General features: G+C 35.3%; 1 protein-coding gene across 1 annotated transcript; it reads right to left on the bottom strand.

The window, feature by feature from the left end:
• Positions 1-17003: 17003 nt before the first annotated feature.
• Positions 17004-22090, bottom strand: LOC146164216 (uncharacterized). Its single transcript, XM_083381376.1, has 5 exons — positions 20359-22090; positions 19986-20084; positions 19612-19925; positions 18316-18397; positions 17004-18170 (listed from the first exon to the last, which is right to left on the bottom strand). The coding sequence occupies exons 1-5, from the start codon at positions 20497-20499 to the stop codon at positions 18105-18107; spliced, it is 702 nt and encodes a 233-aa protein (XP_083237502.1). The 5' UTR covers positions 20500-22090; the 3' UTR covers positions 17004-18104.
• Between the last annotated feature and the right edge of the window lie 361 nt (positions 22091-22451).

Raw genomic sequence — 22451 nt, 5'->3', positions numbered from 1 at the left:
CGAAATACACTGCTGAAATGTTTGACTAGTTTTATTACACATTAATAAAATGTTTAACAAATAAAAAATTACTAAAATCAGGGCGGCTCCAGGATTTTAGTTTTAAACATAGAAACTTTTAGAGCTGACGTCACTACTAATCTTAAAAACTATTTTCCTTTACGATGCATTAACGTTACTTCCGCCAAAATTCGAAAAAATAAATAATAAAAAAACGATCTTAACGAAAATATACCTACGACCAACGAGATTTAAATTTTGTTGGCAACTTCTATTAGAATTTTGTTGTCCTCATTTCCAAAGTCACAAAGTATTCTATTAACAACTATAATTAATATTTTTTATAAATTTTCTGCAAAACATCATTGTGGTTATAATTGCGCCGAAACTGAACCTCAAAATAGGCTAAAAGATCTGTCATGCGTGCTTTTGGTGCCGTTACCCTTCCACATGTGTCATTATTTAGTGCTGAAATAAGTGAGCCTTCTGAAAAATTAGCTTCTGGGTCATTGAGATCTAAAATAATCTGTAAATTGGACTCTTTTTTGCATGCCTCAGATAATTTGTGCAAAATATTTCCACCAATATATTCCAAAATATGCCGGTCATCAGCAGTAATAGAATTTGTTTTGATTTGTTTCCAGATCTAACTTCTCAAACTTTGCTATGTATTTATCAAATAATTTTCTTTGTTAAATCCAAACTGTCATCTCTCGATAAATGTTGGAGGAGGTTAGGAATGACAAACATTCCATTTATGCTGAATTTTAAAAGAAGAAAATTGCCGTCTGGTTTTGATCTGACAATATTAAAAAAATATTCCCAAGCTTTATCTGGCATATTTAAAGCTTCTCCCCCAACTTGGCTCCACCACATCTTAATCTCCTCCACTAACAATTCTTCGCAGACCTCCTCCACACTCTCACTTTCAAATTTTATCTCTACGACATTATCGTAGAAACTGACCCTAGATTTCTTTGAGACTAGCCTCATCGCAATCGCGTAAGTTAATCTGATCCTGTTTATATTCAGCGAACCAATCAGCAGAAATAGATGTGTTTAGTACAAGTTATTATAAGTAGGCCTACTGTTTAATTCACAATGTCAGCAAAATAGCGCAAAACATTTAGAGTCATAAAGGCGGAGCGCCGAGGGAAAGCTAGAATTATATAGGAAGCTAAAATGCATACGTTTACACATTACACGTTCTTACAGTGGGTTTAAATAACGCAATTTTACCAAAACGCACGTTGCTACACCATCAATGCGTGGTTGTCAAACTGTGCGTCGTTTCAATTTTTCAAGGACGTTCCACAAAAGCTGACAATCAATTTTATAAACCCTGACTTGTAAATTTCAGCTTTTTATGACCAAATTGAATCAATCCCATTAATGTTTGAACAACTTAATTACACAAATCTCATTTCTTTCGTGTAATGTGCGTTATATTTATCTCTACACCTGAGTGGCTGAACCGAAAACACGAGAAAGTTCGCACGAAGCGCCGAAAGCATATATTGCGTTTATCTTGTATGAAGAGTTGAATAGGTGTAGGCTACAATGGTCATATTGCAACATTAAAAAGGTAAAATATTGCAGGATGCTTTCAGGCATTGGAATGCAGTGTCGCAATGACTTAAGTCAATGAAACGACTTGACTTAAGTGCATTTAAGTCACTGATTTTAAATAACTTGAATTGACTTAAGTCGTTTTGGTAAAATGGCTTAACTTGACTTAAGTCTTTTAGACAAATGATTTAATATGTACCTAAATCATTGAGTCAAAAGATTTGGGTTAAAATTAGGTGTTTTTATTAAACATTTAACTATAAAATTGAGCTATTTATCTCAAGTTTTGCACGTAAACCTCACTGCAGGCTAGTTGTTTGTCTGGCGTGGTCTGCTTGCTTCATTGTTCGACAGATTCGGTGAGTCTGCGATGGCTTTCGGTGTATTAAGGATAAGCGTTATGACTGAAGCCATTGACTTTACTTAAGTGCACTGAAGTCACTGTTTAAATGACTTGACTTGACTTAATTCCTTTGATCAAAATGATTTGACTTTGACTATTTTTTTATAACTTGGGATTAAATTAAGTATTTTTATTAAAATTTATCTCAAGTTTGCACATTAAACACTTTTATTGCTGTATATTGCGTTTGTGTTATTTTTTGGTTAAATTGTTGCTTATAATCGAACGAGTTTACCAATTTTAATAGTTTAACAGTTTACTTTTATGTCGATCACATGACTTGGAATGGACTTGCCCTCTTAATGGATTTAAATCATTTCAAAATGACTTGTTTACAACACTGTTAATGATAGGCAAGCCTTAATCATTGGTCAAAAAGCAGCTTCAGAAGGGCTAGACGACAGTCGTTAACAACTTAACACAGTGTGTGCATCTTTCATTGAATATTTCATGTGTGTTAATTCGCTGGATCGGAAATCATGTAACCTATACCTTGCAAAGGCGATGATTGTCCCTTGAATGTTGACCGCTGATTGTGTCTTAAGGTTTCATAAATGTTTGCTGAAGCCGCATATGTTACAGTCGATGATTTAAAAAATATTGTGACAATTTAATATGCAACCAAAGTACGTTACAGAATTGTGTGTTGTTTCTCTAATGTTACGACATAATACTCGACTTTAGCACACAACACTTGGCTAAGCGTGTCATACAACTTATAACTGACGAAAACCCGTGACACGTATCGGTTCAGAATTACCAGTGTTGCAACTTAAGTTATAGACTTGACTTAAGTCACTCCTTTTAAATGACTTTACTTGACTTAAGTCTTTTGGACAAAAGACTTCGGTTAAAATGAAGTGTTTTCCTTTGGTATTTTTGTTATAAAATTGAGCTATTTATCCTAATTTTTGCACATAAAATAATTTACTTGCTATATGTTGCCACGTTTTTGTAGTTTTTAGTTTAATTATTGTTTATACTCGTACGAACAATTCCAATTGTTTAAGTTTCCTTTTTTATTACAAGGACGTGACTTGATATTGACTTGATTAAATTATGACTTGACTTAGACTTGACTTGGAACCAAAATTTTTTTAAACCAAAATCAATAAATCTAACCATGTGATCTGCTGCACTCGGCGAACAAATTGGGGTCGGCTCCTATAGGTTAAGAAACACTGATACCAACCAAAACAATGTGGCCTGGGAAACGCCGCCATTTACGGCTTTTGTAATGGCAGCCATGCGAATTCACCAGGCCAGGTAACCCGTGGTTTAAGATTGACAAATTGCGAAATACCTTCTATATCCAAGAATATATGGCCCTTTTCATTTTCATGTTCCTAAAAGCGTAAATGAAAAATGAAATTTGGTGTCATGTGAGTTTCTAGCATTTTATCTGTTACATGACTTCCAATTTGATTTAAATAAGTTCTATGCAAACGCCATTTTAACCCATCTTCAAGACATCCGAAGTATGAGCTATAAAACAAAATTTGCAAATTTGTCTACAGGCGATTACGCAATTTCGACCAAAAATATTTAAAAATCATCTTAAGTATGACAAAGTGTGAACCAGGTAAAACCTTCGACATTATTCCGGTTAACATTATTTTGCAACGTTATATCTATTTATAGATACAGGCTGACCATGCAAAATTATTAAGCCAATAAACATCTAGATTCGTACATAACAAAGTGTAATGCGCGCTACTTACCTAGGCATAAGTAATCAACATCAGCGTGGGGAAAAGTACTTGTCGTTAGGGATAATGAAGAGTCTAGTCCCTAACCGGCAGTTACGGCCTTCGCTCGATATTTTTCGCCGCGCGTAACCTGATTGTTTAGCTGCATAATCGTATGCAGATTTGTGGCCTTGCACTGTGTATCCACGACTTATATTACGTTCAATCGAGATGTTTGTTGTAAAGTTTATTTTTAAGCAGCAATTAGAACATCCGTAGAACGTAGTCGAATTATTTTGGTCAGTTGTATTAATAGTGACGACCGACACTTGTGCAAATAGTTATTGACAATCGATCGACTTGATAAAACTGAAGTGGTTCTTATCGAAGTAAAAAGATTAGTCAACGTCTAGTGATACGTTGCAGATCGATTGTGTTAAGCATTAGAATTGTTAACCCCAGGATGTAGTTAACTTATTGGAGTTGGATATGTTGAAAAAAGTAATCAGCCAAAAAGCTCAGGCAAAGTGTAATATTCCACGAGTAAAAAATTAGTCGCCCTAAAAAGAAGAAACGTTTTATGACGAAACTGACGCGACAAAAATGTCAATTCAATAAAATATGGTTACGTCATACGGTTGCTTAAATAAAAATACGTTAATTTTTTCTTTAATGGGCTGAAGGTAGTTGCATCAATTTTGCTAAATGTGTTGGACATCCATTCTGCCTACGTTGTAGTATGCGTCTAGCTTTGGATGAAGTATAGCATAACAAAACATTTTAGTGTTTAGAAAGGGCAAGTTTTCACTTGTTTTAAGCTAAATATTTGCACAAAGTTTCAGTTTTAGGTTGGAAACGCTATAAAGGAAGAATGTAATACACTTTTACAAAGTATGGTATGACTACACAACTTATTTCTCTTATACGATATGATGTCAAATCTGCCCCTGAAGTCAAGCTGGTTAATAAGTATACACACTAAAACAGTGATTCCCAACCAGTGGTCGCGAAGCATTTTTAAATGTTACAGTTTTCTATTATGTAACTGTTAATCTTATTTCTAATTAGTTGCTTTTTAAATTATTGCTAAACAAGGGTTAATGTTATTTATTTATACTCTAATTTAAAAAAAAATATTTTTATATCCACTAATTTTGTTTAAATATTTTTATAACCACATATCTCATTTGTTCATATGACATATCGTTTGGTCGTATCTCATTGTGGATCGCACAATAAAACTTGCATTAAAAGAGCACTGCACTAAGTGTAGCCTATTGGATGATTGTAAAGATAGCCATTTCTCTAAAACCACGCTATTTTTTATCTTTAAAGTGTCAGGTATGTTGTAGGGAATGATAACCACAAAAGAATTAGCTTGCAGGGATAAGGATCAACGGAAAAAAGGTAGTAATTTGTTTGAAAACACGGTTCGACACAACCTTCGAAGAATCCAGCAAAGGCTGGACAAATGTTCCAGTTCCAGGTTACAATGTGAACGAACAAACAAGATAAAATTAGCACCGCTTCAGTGGAATGTACCTGAAAGTGTCCTCGAACATTCACAAAAAGATTATCAAAAAACAAATGACTTAGCACCAAAAGAAGTTCTTGAATGTTTGTGTTATAATACACAATCTGCCAATGCAACTTTTTCCCACCAAGGTTGTAAACCGCATACAAATTTAGAAACAGGAAATTCTCCTCGTCCGTGTTTACCTACTTCTGTTACCTCGCCACTTCAGCAACGCCATGAAGTTGAATATTATCATATGCCAGGCAACCCCCACCAACAGCGATATTGTATTTTATCAGTTGTAAAGTACGACATTAAATCTGATTCAGTCGAATGTTTTTCAAGGCAGTCAATCGATGTTGAATCGTCAGTTGGCACAAAACGCGAGCCATCACAGCTCAGTTCCTCATGTTACTTTCCAGAGCCGGGCTTCTCAAGGGCAGAGAAACGTGATGCTAGAGTACATTTCACACGTTGTGAACTAAGCAATCCAATGACAACACTGAGGAGACCGTTAAAGCGGGAAAGCAGACAAAACTTCCCTGTAACAGTAACACGAATGTTTGGATATATAAAGGACAAGGTATTCTTTCGCGAAAAAAACAACAACAACTCAGAACTGTCAGAAGGAAGTGTTTCCAAGGGACATATGCAGAGGACTTGTTCAAGTTCAAGCACAGCATTACGATCTTATCTATGTGGAGGATGTTTTGATCTCAATGAGGGAGAGGATGGCTTAAGTTCGCTAAATTCCGGTAAGATTGCAATTAGGCTACCTGTTATGATCTTCTTAGGTTTTACGTTTTTCGCGAGACGTTTGTAATCGGCCTAAATTTTGCCCGTTTTAAATCAAATAAAAAATATTTTGAAAAAACTTTTATAGGCCTACTAACAACGAGATTAAAACAAACGACTACAAATACGGGACCACAATATTATTTGCGTATTTTGTGCGAGTCACACACAATATAGGCTGTGAACTTTTGTGCTGATATTTCTCAATATATATTTTTATAGTAGCCTAGGCTATATTTTTAGATTTTCTGAATATATTACAAACTTACAAATGACCTGACCTGGGGTTGAACCACTCTAATCTAGTTAGAAATTCAACTTAATCTCTAATCTAGTTGGGAATTTACCAAATCGTAATTATATGGAGTTTTGTCACCGTTGGTTGTATTACTGGTGCCAAAACTAGTTCATTTTTAGCAAATGTGTTATTAGGACAGGTGCTATCTTTGCGTGGTCATGTAGTTGTTGCTTTGCTTGGCCATGCATTCTAACTAAACTTAAATATTACACAACTGTGGGGCCAATGCTCTTACAACTTGTTTGAAATCAGCTTTATGTTTTGCCTATATTATATTTGGATAATTAATTATCCATTTTATCGAGCAACAGTCTAATCTTTTTTGGACAACACGTCATGTAACCTCTAAAATAAGTTCTCCGGTTAAACAAAGTGTTTTCATTTCACATTTTTTTTTATAAAATTGGGCTTTTCAGCCCAATTTTACACGTAAAACTATCACCTGCTTCAATTTTTTTTTATTTTTCTATCGGAGATTTGACTTGGATTGCCTTGCTCTTTAAATGACTTGACTGGGCAACTCATGACTTTGGCAACTAGTGAGTTCGACTGGGACTTGATTTATTATAGTTTTGACTTAAATTATCTATCAAAAGACTTGACTGGGACTAAAGTAAATTTAAAATAGATTGTTTACAACACTGAAAAATAATGTTAGTAACCAAAACGTGAATAACAATTGTTTCAAAAAAGATTGAGGAGTAAAATAAGCCAACATATTTTTAGAGCCTACTTCAGCGCTGGTATTTTTGCATGCGAGACAAAACTTATAAGCGAAGTGTGCAGTCGAATTTGTACGTCGCATTGCGCTCTCTTTCTATTCTTTACTACGACAGCATTTATAGCTGTCATTAAAATAACATTCAACAAGTTGATTACCATTTATTTGGTACTTATTTAGCGGCTAAAAAGCTTGCAATTTTAAAGAGGTTAAACTGTCTTCGTAATGACATATTTACAGGTGCTGATTGTCTAAGGCAGGGGTCCGCAAATACGGGGTCGCGACCCCAATTTGGGTCGCGGGACCATTCAGTTTGGGTCGTGAAAACCTTATTAATAGAGGCCTGTATTTTGTGCTTGTTAATAGAGGCCTATATTTTAAGTTTTCTAATTGTTTCCATTAGTACACTGAATTGTATACTAGAGAGCCGTCTTACTTTGAGCGCGACTAAAATTGTCACGGGAAATATATACACTGGAACCCCGTAAAAAGTCGTGAGTGTTCGTTCGATCCAGGTGATGGCAAAGAGCGCTTGCAATCCAACACCATTTTGGCCATTACCACACCAAACTGATCTGCTTACCGCAATCTTGGTTTTCTTCTTCGTATACGTTTTTAAAAAAACTCTCTTTCATTATTTTATCCCGTTTCTGTAACCAAAGCGTCGTAACACGTTGTTCTCTTCGTTACATCGTGCTTCGGCCCACAGGCCGGGTCCGGCCCTCCAGTGAAAATCATCCTGCCAGCAAACTCTTTCACAAATGTACACAAGGCCAGCATGCTCAATATTTTTAACTGTTTTAACTATACGAAATTGCACAAATTTTTTCCCCGCGCGTATCAAATTTGACTTTGAATTACATTGGCGTTTTGATGTAGTCTCTCAGACCAAAGGTGACGTGCGCATGACAACTATAAGTAGGACATTTTTCGTAGGATGAAACCATCTAAAATCAATTTTTTCAAAATTAATTCGCTGATATATTATTTAATGATAAACATTAACAAAAATCGCATAAGAAATATGTTTGTATTTTATTTCGTGTGTGGAAAATGCGCCACGTCTACTTGTAAGTTTAAAGGTTTGCCAATTTAAACATTTGTTTTCGCGCTTCGCCCGTTGTTTCCTTGTTGTAATGTAAATAGGCTCATTTTCACTGCATCAAACATGGTTTGTCCCTGATTAAGAGTTATGATATTAAAGTGCTTAAAGGCAGCACGTTTTTATAAAAAATTGTTAGCGGAAATTTAATACGGCCCTCTGAAAAATCCTTAGATGCGAGCCTTATAATGTTGAGTTTCCTAAAACGATTGCTATGAGACGTCGGACATTTTTATTGATTCGCCCAAAAAATCATTACACACCTTGCCAGTAATTATTGCACTAAGAAAGCGCAATAGCGGACGCGGGTTGAAGGGGTTATGGCCGGAAGTTGGTGGGGCTGCAAGCCTGCAACCCATATTGCTAAATCATATTTGTCATCCGAATGAGACAGTAAAACTAGTAAAACTCAAGGCTTCTTTTCATTTGTGTTACAGAAATCTTTCTTTTTAAAAACACATAACATATAGATCTGTCTTAATGAATAGAAACACAATAAATTACTGTTTTTTAGCAAAGCTATTTTATTAAAAAAATTCGAAGTATTTGGGTCGCGAGACCTCGGTACTAGCAATTTTGGGTCGCGCCAAAAAGTATTTGCGGACCCCTGGTCTAAGGAAGGGGATTAGTTTTAAATATAAACTTAAGGGGACCACCGCGGGATAAGAAAGGTTGCGAACCATTGGTTTACGTAAACTATATGCGGTTAACATTGCACAATTAGTTTGCAAACCCCTTTATATTAGCACGAGTTGACATAACTAAACACGTTGGAACGTAAGTACAGGTTGGTAAAATGTATATAATTTTATCATAATTTTGGTACTTGTACACTACAGCTTCATGCGGAATAAAATAGCTGTTTTTGAATAGTGTTTAATTTCGGCAGTTTGTTCATGCGCTATTTCGACGCGGTTCTAGTCAGGTAGGAACTTGTAGTTTAGGGTTTGGGATTATCCAAATTCTCAATCCACGGCAGTCATCGAAATAACGGCAAAGAATTTCATGACACACCAGTTTTCGCTCTCAGCGATAATTAAAGAATGTTTGTTCTCATTACCACGATTGGACACGCTGTTATAACGCTATTACTTAAGCACACCAAACGAAGTATTGATTACTAGTTTTTAAGTATGTTTTTGAGGCACGTTCGATATAAATAGCTCGTGCAATAAGACGGAAATTTAAAGTCATTAACGTCAGGATTAAAACCAAAATCGAAATGAAACCAAAATTACACCAACAAATTATTGTCTGGATGGGACCTAATAAATCGGAATAAGCCTAAAATCCATCGGTATAAGACCTATAGCGCCAGAATTAGTAAACAAGCTCTTACCTAACCCGAAACCCGACCAGTAACTATAACTAACTCCATCAATTACTTGATTGCTAACCAAATTTTTAACCCTATTATACCCACTTTTAATAATTAACAGTCATCAAGCACAAACAGCGGTGTCTTAATTGCGGAGATCAACCAGGACGCCGTTTTATTAATGTCGGCCTGTCTTCTTACTATATGGTCTATACTGCTTAATGTGCCTTAGATATTGCTCATTTAACTTATTGTGTGTTCGCGTTTTGCGGCAAAGAGATCGCGGTAAAGCACTGTCGCGAGGCACGAAAATACTATAGTGCTAAGTATTTTTTACCGAAGAATATTTCGCACAAAAATAGCTATTAGGACTCCTTAAAAATGACGTACAATAGGGACAAGCAATTAACCCAATCCAATGACTTGGTATTATTTGCCTATGGCAGTCACTATGAAGAAGAAAAAATAAATTCAACACTCAAAAGGTCTCGACAGGAAAAGGTCGGAAGGTCTCGGCAGGCCGTACGAAATTTCCACTAATTATTTTGTTATTCAAATGTATTAAGCAGTATAATGTAATATCTTTTAATCAGGGGATAAAAAAAAGTTTTTATTAACTAGGATTCCTAGTGTCAAAAGAAGGCGGTAGTATAAATACTTACGCCATAAATTTAACTCTTTATCTATATTTTGCATTAGGTTGTGTTTATAAAATCCAAAACCATCGGCGGCAGGTTTTAGCCAGTCGATCACTGCTCCGCTGACGCGTATATTAACAAGTAAAACTCATAGTTAAACACATGAGTAAAATCAGGATCAGACGTTTTGTTTAGAAGAAAAAATATATTTCGCCAAGTGGCATCCTTAATTCGAATTTATAACGTCTGATCCTGATTTTACTCATGTTTTAAAATCAGTTTTACTTGTTATCTATTTTTTGGTGTACGGTAACTTTATATTGGGATGACATACTCTCGATTTTATAACATATTTGAAACCCGAAAAGTATTTACGCAAAGGGCTAAATTGTTTTGGTTTTGTTTATATACAGTAATCTCCCGGTTAAGTCCGCAAACTGAATTTTTTAGGCTTGTGCAGACTTAACCGGTATAGGTGCGGACTGAACGTTTTTAGTTATTTTTTCGGGTACACACAGTACAGTGGATAATAATAATCATTAGTGCGTGTTTATACGTCTTTAAAAATTATAATTCCTAATGTACATTTTAACACGTAGTAAATATTTATGTCAAACTTGACATTATTAACTATTTAACTGCGTGTTACGTAACGTCGCTTCAAGACGCATATTACAAAGGCGAGGAAAAGATTGATTACCAAGCGCCAGATCACAAAAGCATAGCTTAAAACAGGGTGGTCCAAACCTAGGCAAAATATGTGTGCCAGTAATTAAACGTTGTTTTCAACCTTGTTGCTCAGTTAATATGCTGTTACAATCTCGCTTATTGTAACGTATACAGGTTATCACTCAAAAATACGGGCAAGGGTGTCGAGAAACTATATATAATTTCTGCAGGGTGCCTCAATCCAATAAAGGTTTCGAAACACTGAAATCAAAGTGACCAGCGAACAGCAAGCATGTTCGATATGTTTGGTTATCATTACATTTTCCGGCTACAACATTAAATAAACCAGTTTACTGTCGCTCATCAAGTTCGGATACAGGGGGTGGCAAGACAGACTAATTTTGGTATGTGTTAGACCGGTATAAAAGTCGCAGTACGTCCTATAACATAACTTTTTAAAATGGCTGTTTTGCGAAATTGTAAGTTATATTTGCGTTTTGTTCTCCGTGTTTTTAATATGAACATAACATATAAAGTACTACTCTACATAAATGACAATTTTTGCAACTTAAAAGTGAATAAAAGATAAAATATATCGCGCTTCTGGAAAGTACTGTTTTTTTACAGGATTTCACTTTGACTAAAGACGCCCTTTCTCTGATGCAATTTCAGCAAAATTGATCTATAGTTAAAAAACATTTCACGCTTATAAACATCTGAGTTTATTTGCACAAAAGTTCGGCGAGAGCAGCAAGTTTATAGAGCTTGAATTTCTTTCGACGATGCTTTGTGACGTTATCTTTAAACATTTATGCCCCGACCAAACGAAAATCAATTATCCGCCCCTAGCACGCATATAGCACTTTATGTGGCCCGCAAAGAATATGCAAGAAATATTGTGGGCCGCGATGCTTTCAACCTTGGACCACCCTGGCTTAAAATAGGCAACATATAAAACTGTAATTATTGTTTTAGATTATTTGAAACTTTTGAAGCGAACAGGTGGCAAATTTGTAATAAATTAAAATCAGAGTTGCCCCGTTAAATCGTATAACGCGTGACGTTAAGGTCCTACGCTAGTAAATTAAGTGACCCAGGTCATCCTAGTGAGCGAAGTCTTGCAAATTACCATGTAGATAAAAAATTTATCCAGGCGGTTGGGAAAATAGAGAAGCTATTTGAAAACGCTCTGCGAAAACTATCGGATGTCAGAAGAAAGTAAAAGAAAACAACTTCGAGCATCTATTGTTTGATTTACTGAGCTAACACATAAGCTGTATCTTTGAGTTCATAACATGCGTCAACCCAGTCTTTCGGTTCCATCTTTAGTGACGGTTTTTAAAAAAAAGCAAATCGCCGAACAGCTCTCGAAATTAGATAATTACTCTACAAAAATTAAAAAAAAATATTTTTGATAAACTTGAATCCCGATTTTTAGAGAATTTTTTGCGGACTTAACTGGGATGCGGACTTAAACGGGTGCGGACTTAAGCGGAAGATTACTGTAGCAAAAATCAAAGGGGCATTGCCTCGTTACATAGTTTGAAAAAGAGGCGGCGGGCTCGAAGATTTACGTTGCTGCGGGCAGGTAGGTGCCCACCCCTAAGATACACGCTTTACTAATTAAAACATATTATTTAACGTCAATTTTATGAATTGCTGAAATAACAAACATCGTCATCCAGTAAAACAACTTATAAAGTCTATTTTGGGTGAAATATTTTATCGTGGAAAATCATATAAAATAAATAATATTCAGCGCATATTAGGATGTCAAACCAACACATATAGGTTATCAAAGCTTGACAAAAATATTAAACATCGAATCGCCTTTAGCCGACCTTTAATTGCTTAAAACAGTACACTACGGGCTAGTTGTTTTTCTAGCCTGCCCTGCTTTCATCATTGAGTCTCCGGTAGCTTTCGGTGTACTAATGATAAATAAGTCGTAATCGTTGGTCAAAAAGCAGCTTCAAAAGGGCTAGATCAGTTGTTAACACACATATGTGTGCATCTCACATTGAATAAATTCTAGCAAGCAAGACCGGAGGTCGTGAGTCGAACCTCGCTGCAGGCTATTGTTTTTGGCCTACCCTGCTGGCATCATTAATCGACAGATTCGGTGAGATGACTTTCGGTGTACTAGTGATACGTAAGCCGTAATCGTTGGTCAAACTTCAGAAGGGTTATCACAATTGTTCACATACATATGTTTGTGCATCTTTTCAGATCTTTCAGTGCTTAAATTAGTTTGGTATCGGATACCTAGTATGACTACCAAAAGATAATCTTGGCTTAAATTACCAATATTATCTATTGGTAGTCATACTAGGTTGGTATCGGAGGTTTGAGCTATTTTTGTAAAATTACATTGTAAAATATCTAACCACAGACTGTCACCACTGCAATGTGATGGTTTTTTTCGACAAATATGTAGTTTAGGCTTTTTATGGCTTTTTTTCTTAAATATGTTTTAACTTCGCGGTTTATTGCGTATTTTGGTTATACAGAGAGTGGCAGTGACGGAGGCGACGGTTCAGATGAGGGAGGCGATGATGGAGATGGTGGTGATGATTATCTAGCGGACGATGGTTCAGACATTGAAGCTATCGAATATTCCAGTGATGGGGGTGGAAGTTCGGGTGGAAGTAGTAATTCAAATGATGAGTAAGTGCCCGTAAAATAAAATGGAACAGGGCAACTTTCAGGCCTCAGACGCAGCCACAAACCTATTCGATGCATGTATCATCAGACAAGGGCAGATCGATGGCCACGTGCCCCCTTCTTAAACTGCATTTTTTGGCAACTTAACTACGGTACCAAAAGTTCAAAACTTTTGTCTCTTCGTGCGAATCTGGATTGCGTAGTATTGGGTCTTGACCTATTTTCATAAACTTGGTGTAGCTCAACGGTGTCGTGCGCCCCACAACATATAAAGGAATTTATTTCGCTTTGCGCAAATCGGGAACATCTTTGTAACGTAGCTTTTGTATTAAAAGTAACACCTCTGTGACCTCTCCAACCTAAAACTTTAACAAACCAAAACGAGCTGTGTAATGTTCTAATGATTAACTCTGTGTGACGTCAATTAAGTCATCTCTAAAAACATTTTCATAAACCCCTAAACAAAAATCCTAAATCCGCGCCTGACCTCAGACGGTGTTTAACTGACTTAATTTCCACTAGTAACTGTGTTACAAAATACTTGCTGGAACTGGCTTTTACTAAGTCATTAATTCTATACTTCAACGGCGTATACGCTGGACTGAATGCAAATTGGACACAAGACTTCCCCGTGTGTGTTAAATGTTGTGTAGGAGATGGATATTTAGTTTTAGGAAACAAACATCTAAAACAATTATCCAATACAAAATAAATTAAAATACAATACATTTTTAGCTCAGGGCACCAAGATGACATCATTAATGACGACATGTACCAGCAGGATTTAAACGAAACAGACGAAGACGATCTCATGAATCACCTCTATCACGAGGCCAACTATAGCGATGATTGGTACGATGAATTAAGTATAGAAGATGAGGAGGAGAGAATTAGAAACAGTAATGCCAAAACTCTTTATTTTTTAAATATAGGGGTGCTTGACAAAACAGTTTATTGTTATTTTAATATAGAGGTGCTTGGGAAAAAGGATTCAGCAAGGAAGTATGGCATCGCGCAAATTGTCTTTTTTGCCAATTTTAACTGGGTAAATTTGTTTTTGGGGCGCTTTAGAGCGAACTATGTTTTTGGTATGTCTTACGTTGCCTTTATTCTGTTTTATAAATCTTTTTTTGTAGGGCGGGATGACTGTGGTCCAAATCGCGGGCCGGATATAGAATTATCTGTCGAAGTTTACTAATTTGATTATTGTTAAATGAAGGAAATATAGATGACTGCTGGGTAACAAAATTGTAGTGAGCCTTGATAACTGCGGTCTAATTTAAAATTTACGAAAATTTTGTTTAAAATTGCATCCGAGAGATTTCAAATATACTCGATCTTAATTAGGAAAATGCCGCGTACCGGCAAAAATAACTCCGCGGACTTTTCGTGACCCCTGGCCTAACGTCTATGACTCCAAAATTCAATTTATGCCAAATTTGTCCAGTTCAAGTAATTTTTGCATGCTTCGATAACATTTTGTAATGTGGCCTTTGTTCGATGAGTAACATCTCTCCAACCTACAACTTTAACAAAATAAGCGTAGCCTATGATGTTGTTCTTAGTAAGGACTCCAGCTATAAGACCGAGATAAGCACAAAATCGACGTCGGAATAAAACACAGTTCGGAATAAGACCAAAATACGACTAATACATAATAGTCGTAGCACAATCTAAATCCGAATATGTCCTAAATCCATCGGAATAAGACCTAAATGGTCAGAATCAGGCCTAAGCAACAATTAACTTAACCCCAAATGCCACCCCTGAGAAGATCACTAACTTCCCTAATAATTTTAAGCCTAACCCATTTTCTAATACCACCCATTATCCACCAATAACCTCAAACAGGGCCAAAAATCCGGTGCCAAAACAGCGGCGCCCTGACGGCGCCGGACAAACTATAGGGCGTGCTAACGTCGTCACCAAAGCGGTCGATGCCAGACAGACGGCTCCGATCATACCCTCTACCTACAGTTTCAGGCGTTATTTTGGCCATTTAGGCCTTATTTGGATGAATTTAGGACGTATTCCGGCAGATTTGGGTCTCATTCAGACGATTTTGATATTATTCTGTACTGCATATTTGGCTGTGTCGTTGGTCTTAATTTAATATTATAATAGGGCTACCATATTTTCAGCACCCAAAAAGAGGACATTTTCTTGCCTGCAAGTAAAACCAAAGTAAAATTGTTGCGTTTGAGAAAAACGTGTCATATCCACAAGTATTGCATTCAGCTTCGAAATTAACACGTCCTTTTCTGAAACACGGAAATTTCTGGCGTAGCTCATCAGTAAACAGAGATTTCCTCTTCAGTATTATAATGTATAGGCCTATCTTATTTTGCTTCATTGTTGTCTAAATTTAAAGAATAATAAAGAAAAATGAAAGCATCTGCTGAGAACCACCTGTATGTTATAGACCAGTGGTTCTTAACCATTTTTCAGCCCCTCTCTACGAAAAGCAATTCGGCATTTGAGCTGATTTTGGCAAACGTATTGTGAGGGAATTTACTCCACAATTGTAAAGGCACTGGCAATGTCGAGCGCAAATAAAAATCTAAGCGCAAAAATTAAACTTTGCGTTATCGTGTTCAAAAGATGTAAGGACACACAATATAACGACAATATTACAAAAACATTAGCGATTCGGTTTGGGTCCCCTGTTGCTGGCCCGTTATCCAATTATATAAAACCTGAATAAATAATTGTTCCAGTGGTGGATGAATTTCATCGTTTATCTATAAGTTAGCAAAATTGTAATTAAATATGGCCGTTATACCTTCAATGATATGAAAACATGTAATGGCACTCAAAAAGACTTTGTTCTCTAAAAATGTAACATAACTAGAAAACAGAATATTTTTTACTGTTTTAATGTTAAAGTTGGCAAAAACAGAGTTTGTACAGCGCTGTAGGAGTGGTGTACAACCAACAAAACCATTAGAATCACTGCAAAAAAATATTAACTTAGAGCTAGCGCTCTTTCCGTTCTGGGTCTTATTGTGTGTTCCCTTTAGTAGTACTTCTATAAGATGTTTTGTTCGACGTACAACTGTATGGCGTTACGTTTGTCACAACTTTGTGACGTCGCTATGTAACGTAACCCTTAACATTTGTTTCGTAAAAAAACAATTATTTGACATTTGAATAGTTAAAGTTAGCAAAAAGATATGCTTTGGGGCATGCGGTTTTTGAACGTAGTGCCTCCACAACTTCACTGTACAATCTACATCAACTACAATTGCCGCAAAATGCAATTAGCACATGAACGATTTAAATTTAGAATTTAGACTACAAAGGGTCTAAAAAACGTTTTTTGCCCTAAAAGACAGAAGACCCACAATAAGACAACCCAAACGAAACAAATCCAACCAAGCAATAGCTATAGGCTAACAGTTGCGATAACCTTAGCCTACTATTTAACCTGGCAGGTCTTCGCCCAGATCAGGGTGCTATTGACGGCGATGATGTTTGCGATGAGACGAGATACTATGTGAGCAGGTCCAGCATCTCAGAATTAGATGTGCTGGATAGTTTCTTTAGATTATAGTGTTGCCTTTTTTAACTGTGCTTATATACATTTTTATTTTTTATTTTATTGTTTTTAGTTAAATGTGAATATAAAGCTAGAATCCTTCTATATTTGCATTAAATAGCACATTCAAACCAAAAAATATTTTTAATAAAATTTATAACTGTTCGTATTTACTTTTCCGAACAGTATATTGCGGTAACAGGAGTCAAGCAATGTTTTGTGCGCTTTACTTTCAACAAAAGTTGTATCGTCACATTATAAATAACAATCGACATAGATCAACATTAAATAGATAAAGTTTGGATTATTGCTTATTTTAAACACAATAACAATTGTAATAACTATTTAATAGATGCTTATTTGCCTTAAGAAAATTAACACCACTTAGCTGTGGTTGCATACGAATGGCGGTAATAGAGAGATTACCACACAACATTAAAACACATTTTTTTCTGTTGATAACTAAATTCATAAGCAACATTTTCAATTGTTTTAACTCATACAAAAACATTTATTCCGCTTTGGCTGCCTTGTCAGTATTAAAAAACATAATTAAAGCAGAACCTAGTAATTTTGTCCTAACCAATTTGTTGAACATGTAAATTTGTTCAAACATTGCAAATGTGGTAACATGCCCGAACCTTTTACGTTTAACAAAATAGTTAAATGGTGATAAAATAAATAATTTGTTTAATGTGCATATGATTTAAAAAGTAAACTGTTGTTGTTGGTGTAATTTAAGCGAAGAATTGTTATAGGTTATACTATTTAGCTCACTTCTTGTATCACATCAGTTAAAAACATGTTTAAAAATGAGTATTGTTAATATATATGCTGCAGAACTTTGAAGGATATGAATATAATACTGTGTTTTAAAAATACATACAAACTTTGACCTTCAAAATTGGCTTATCTATATTGATATTTAACAGTATATTAAGTAAGTACATTTAGGTATGTTTGATAATAAAAAACGAAAATATTGTTAAGAGAACAGTATGTTTTTGTTTTTCAATGTTTACAAAATTTATATTAGGTTAATCAAAGCTAAGATGTGCTAACAATTTTACCATTTAAACAAAACTAAACCACAAAATACAATATGGTGATGAATAGGACACACCAAAAATAGAATAATTTCCATTTGTGTACAGTACACCTTGTGGAATTAACAGAAGTTCAATTTTATCTTGAAAGTTGTAGTTGCTTCTTCATTGTTTCTGATGCAAGTCTTATGGCAGTTTTGCCTTCCTGTAATTATCAGAAATTTGAATTGAATTACTTGAATATATTATACAGTAATGATGAGCCATTATATGTGACAACATTTAAATGCCACAAGAAGATGGTAACAAGCAATTTTAGTTTTTATATGCTAAAAAATGATAAAAAATACCTTGTTGGTGAGCGTACAATCAGCTCCAGCTTCAATTAGCAGTCTTGCTTCTGCAATTCGACTTTCATCACAAGCAAGATGTCTAAAAGTAAAGAACAGTTAAAATTTCAACTAAAACAATTTATTTCTAAAGTTTTTACAAGATACACAGAACAGGAGACAGAAACATGAAAAATTTATAACTATAGGCCAATATATTTAGTAAATTTTTAGACAACTTTGGTAAACTTTTTCATAACTATATACATTTAGTAAACTTATTTTTAGATGTTCCCGTAGGTGCTCACTTGCATTTCTAAGGGTATTTTTACATTAGATTTAACACAAAATGGTACATCAAAGCAGGCATTTTGACCGTATGTAATAATCCAGGTTTTTTATGAACTTTTTTAATGTTTAAAATTTGTAAAACCTATACGTTTAATTGCCAGAGGACAAATTTAAAAAGTGTTTTTTGAACTCGACTATCAGGAGTAAAAACATATGGCAATTGTTTTTAAACTTTACAGCACAGTGGAAAGAAAGATTTTATCCACATGCTTGAAACCAATAAAATATCATTGTAAATGTATTATTGGCATTTTGTGATTGATGAAATTATTCTGGGCCGCTATTTCGAAAAAAAGCACAATTGTCATGTAATATTTCAAATATGCTTTTAAAAGCCCTTAATGTTCTTTGATTCAGTATAACAAGGGTGTGCACTTTTCTGGACTTACCTAAAGCAGATTCATCTACAATGCCATAGCTTCGAGACAACAAAAAAATAAAGCCAAATATGCAGTCATTTGATTAAGTCTTATATAGAAGATACAGCCCGAAACTGTAAGAAGAGGGTTTAGGACAATCAGGGGCCATCAGATGTTTTCATATCAAAGTTTCGGCACTCTATTTTAAACGGCGGTTACAGCGATGCTGGGGCCCTGCTGTTTAGGCATTGGGTTGTTTGCCCCTGTTAAGGTTTGGTGGTGTTAGAAATTATGTTATGGTTTGAATTATTAGGGGGAGTAAGTGATGAATTTAGGTTGGGGTTTTGATGTGTTTCGTGAAATATTTTAAGCTCTGTTGGTGTCCGCAAGTTGCGGATGCGGTGCACTGGTTTAAAGCAATGTCATGTGCCCATTAAAAATGCTCACACTTTTTAACATGCAAAATTTTTGTATAAAATTTAGTCAACTGAGCATTGCATGGTTTCACTGGTAATAATACCTTAATGTTAATCATATCTAAATATGTATATATATACAGTCTGTACCTAATTATACAAACAGAACAAAAGTATTTTTGATATCATACAATGGTGTGTTTGCTTCAGAATCTTGCGTGTTGAGATTTGCATGATGGGCTATTAAAAGTCGAACTATCTCAGTGTTTCCCTTTGATGCTGCTCGGTGGAGTGGGGTTGCATGAAAACTATCCCAAATATCAGGGTTGGCACCCCTTGCTAGTAGAGCTTGGGTTGCTTCAAGGCGGTTACGCGATGCCGCATAATGAAGAGGAGTTTGGCCAGAATTATTTTGTGCATTTGTATCAGCACCTCTTGCGAGAGTTGCAGACAAAATAGTTTCATCGCCAGTCGAAGCAGCAATGTGCAATGGTGTCCAGCCACTCTGCAGGTAAAAGTTTTATATTAGCACCATATTTAAAGAATTGTATACTGAAACACGCACACTATCTGTTGAGTTGACATTAGCATTACAATCTAGTAAGAAGTCTGCAATTTCCCGTTTTCCACTTGAAACGGCCCAATGAAGTGGTGTTCTGTCCGTCTGAAAAACATATATATACAGGTCAAAAATTCAATAATAGGTTTGGTACTATTATCACTAGCATCATACAAAATCATCTTTAACATAATCGTAACTTATATTACAAACCAAGCACCAACATAGTTTGCTTAAAACCAAAACATATTACATCTAGCATGTTGGACTTCTATTCGATTGAGTTTCCAAAAATACTAGTGTATATTTAGGTAAACAAGTCATTGCAATAAGACTTAATATTGTGCTTTTTTCAGAAAATATTTATAATCATTCTTACCAGGTCTGGAGTATGGACACATTCAGGGGTCTGCTTTATACGATGGCTCAACAAGGCAAGTTGTCCATCATATGCCAAATTGCATACTTCATTATCTGAAACCCCACTTGTCATTTTATAGATATATATTTTCTGGATCATGAGTGAAAGAAAATTACAATAACTAAATTTTTAAAAAATAGCATCTATTATTGAATTTTAATAGCAAGGAAAATCATACATCATGTTTGTCTGAAAAAGAGTGGGTAGCAAAAAAACATATATTTTCAATTAAAAAAAAATATTTAGTAATTTCTGTATTGAACATTATTTATTAAAGGTTTTCAAAGCAGTGATTTGATAGTTGTCAGAATACAAAAATCAATTTATGAACCGCTAACCAGAATTTCTTGGGCACAATGCTTTACTAGCCAACTCAAACTAGTCTTAGATGATCAACCCTTAAAAAGGAGTATATTATTATACAGGGTTACTGAACAACCTGGAAATTTTTTAAATCTGAAATATTATTTTAGTATAATCAAGTGTAAGGCAACACAATTAATAAGACTTTGTCTGGTGGAAGGCCAAGTTCCCTTCGAAAATTACAGCAACAATAAAGCTATTTGTAAACTATGCTTGTGTGGTTAAAAACAGACAAACGCTAATTGAATTTGAGGAACACGCACAATATTTGGGTTGGAGTTTCGGTTAGTGTTTGGGTTTATTTATTATTTAATAATAACACTTGACCCACCCTAACCCAAACGCTAACCCGCACCCTAACCCAAATAATCTGCGTTGTGGTAGGATTCTAGACCGGCGCCAAATTTGGTAAAAAATATAGTTTGTCAACTGCAAAACTAAACAGGAGTTTTTAACGGGCAAGCGAACATTTAATACGGGCCGGTGGCTTGCAACCACTGGTTTAAAGCTTCTTGTTATTAAAGTTGGGATCAGGGTTGCCAGATTAAAATTTGAAAAAAAGCCAAACCGTAAATGAAAAAAAAGCCAGAAAAAGCCAAACATTAATTAAATAAATTCAAAACACATAAAAGGCAATAAATAATTGATTTGTATAAAAACAAATATCCTTTCAGCTTCAAACTTGTGTGGTATGGCAACATGACAAACATAACATGTTCCCAACATACCAAACAAAATGAAAATTTTTATCTTTGGAAAACTCCAATTATCCTACGATCTTTAGGCTGAAAATGTAATATTTTTTTGTCAAGCTTTCTATTGAAAAATACTTTGATTTGATGAGCTCATCCTAAAGCGCGGTGTTTCTCAACCTTTTCGGGATGCCTGCCAAAAGTAATAAACCGGGGCTATGCTAACTTAATTCACTTCACTGAACTGTGTAAGCGACCAATACTTTACGTAAAAAATCAAATTTAAATATGAGTCACTTTCTTTGTATTTCTTGCAATTTCCCAAGTGTGTAAAATATCTTGCTTAGAACCAGTGCCAATCTTAAAAAATCAAAACACGAACCAACAAAATCCAACGGGTTCGCGACCCATGGGTCGAGAAACACTGCGACATGGAGAGTGGAGACCTGCAGTAACGATTTATTATTTTAAAAATCACGCAAGGTAGGGCCAGTATAGATCGTATAACGAATTTTTTAGAACAAAAAAAGTAGACCTCAATGTAATTTGACTCGATTTAACAATCTTTTTCAAAAAAGCCAGAAAAAAAGCCAAAAAGCTAACTGAATTTTCTGACGCCAACCAGGTTCAAAAAGAGCCAAATTTGTAGAATTTGGCGTCAAAAAAGCCAATCTGGCAACCCTGGTTTGGATCTCTGACATCTGAATAGCATCACTAAATTTTCCATAGAAACTTAACACTATCCCAGGGAAAACTTCGTCATGGTTACCCGTGATTGTGCACTGAACCACACATATTTTAAAATAATATTACGCTACGCCGCATTGCGGGATAGTATTTAACAGGGAGTCGAACCGTTTGACTTTTCCGCAGGGAGTCGAACCGTTTCACTTTTCCCGGTTCAGTTTGGTTCGGGTCAAGGTTTTTTTCGGAATCCGGTTCAGTTCCGGTTTTGGTTAGGAGGAATTTAAAAATTCCGGTTCAGCTCCGGTTCAA

Source organism: Ascidiella aspersa, chromosome 2, assembly GCF_963924565.1.
Source record: "Ascidiella aspersa chromosome 2, kaAscAspe10.2, whole genome shotgun sequence".
NCBI lineage: Eukaryota > Metazoa > Chordata > Ascidiacea > Phlebobranchia > Ascidiidae > Ascidiella > Ascidiella aspersa.
The sequence above is the reverse complement of the archived record's forward strand: the minus strand, read 5'-3'. Positions and strand labels throughout refer to the sequence as shown.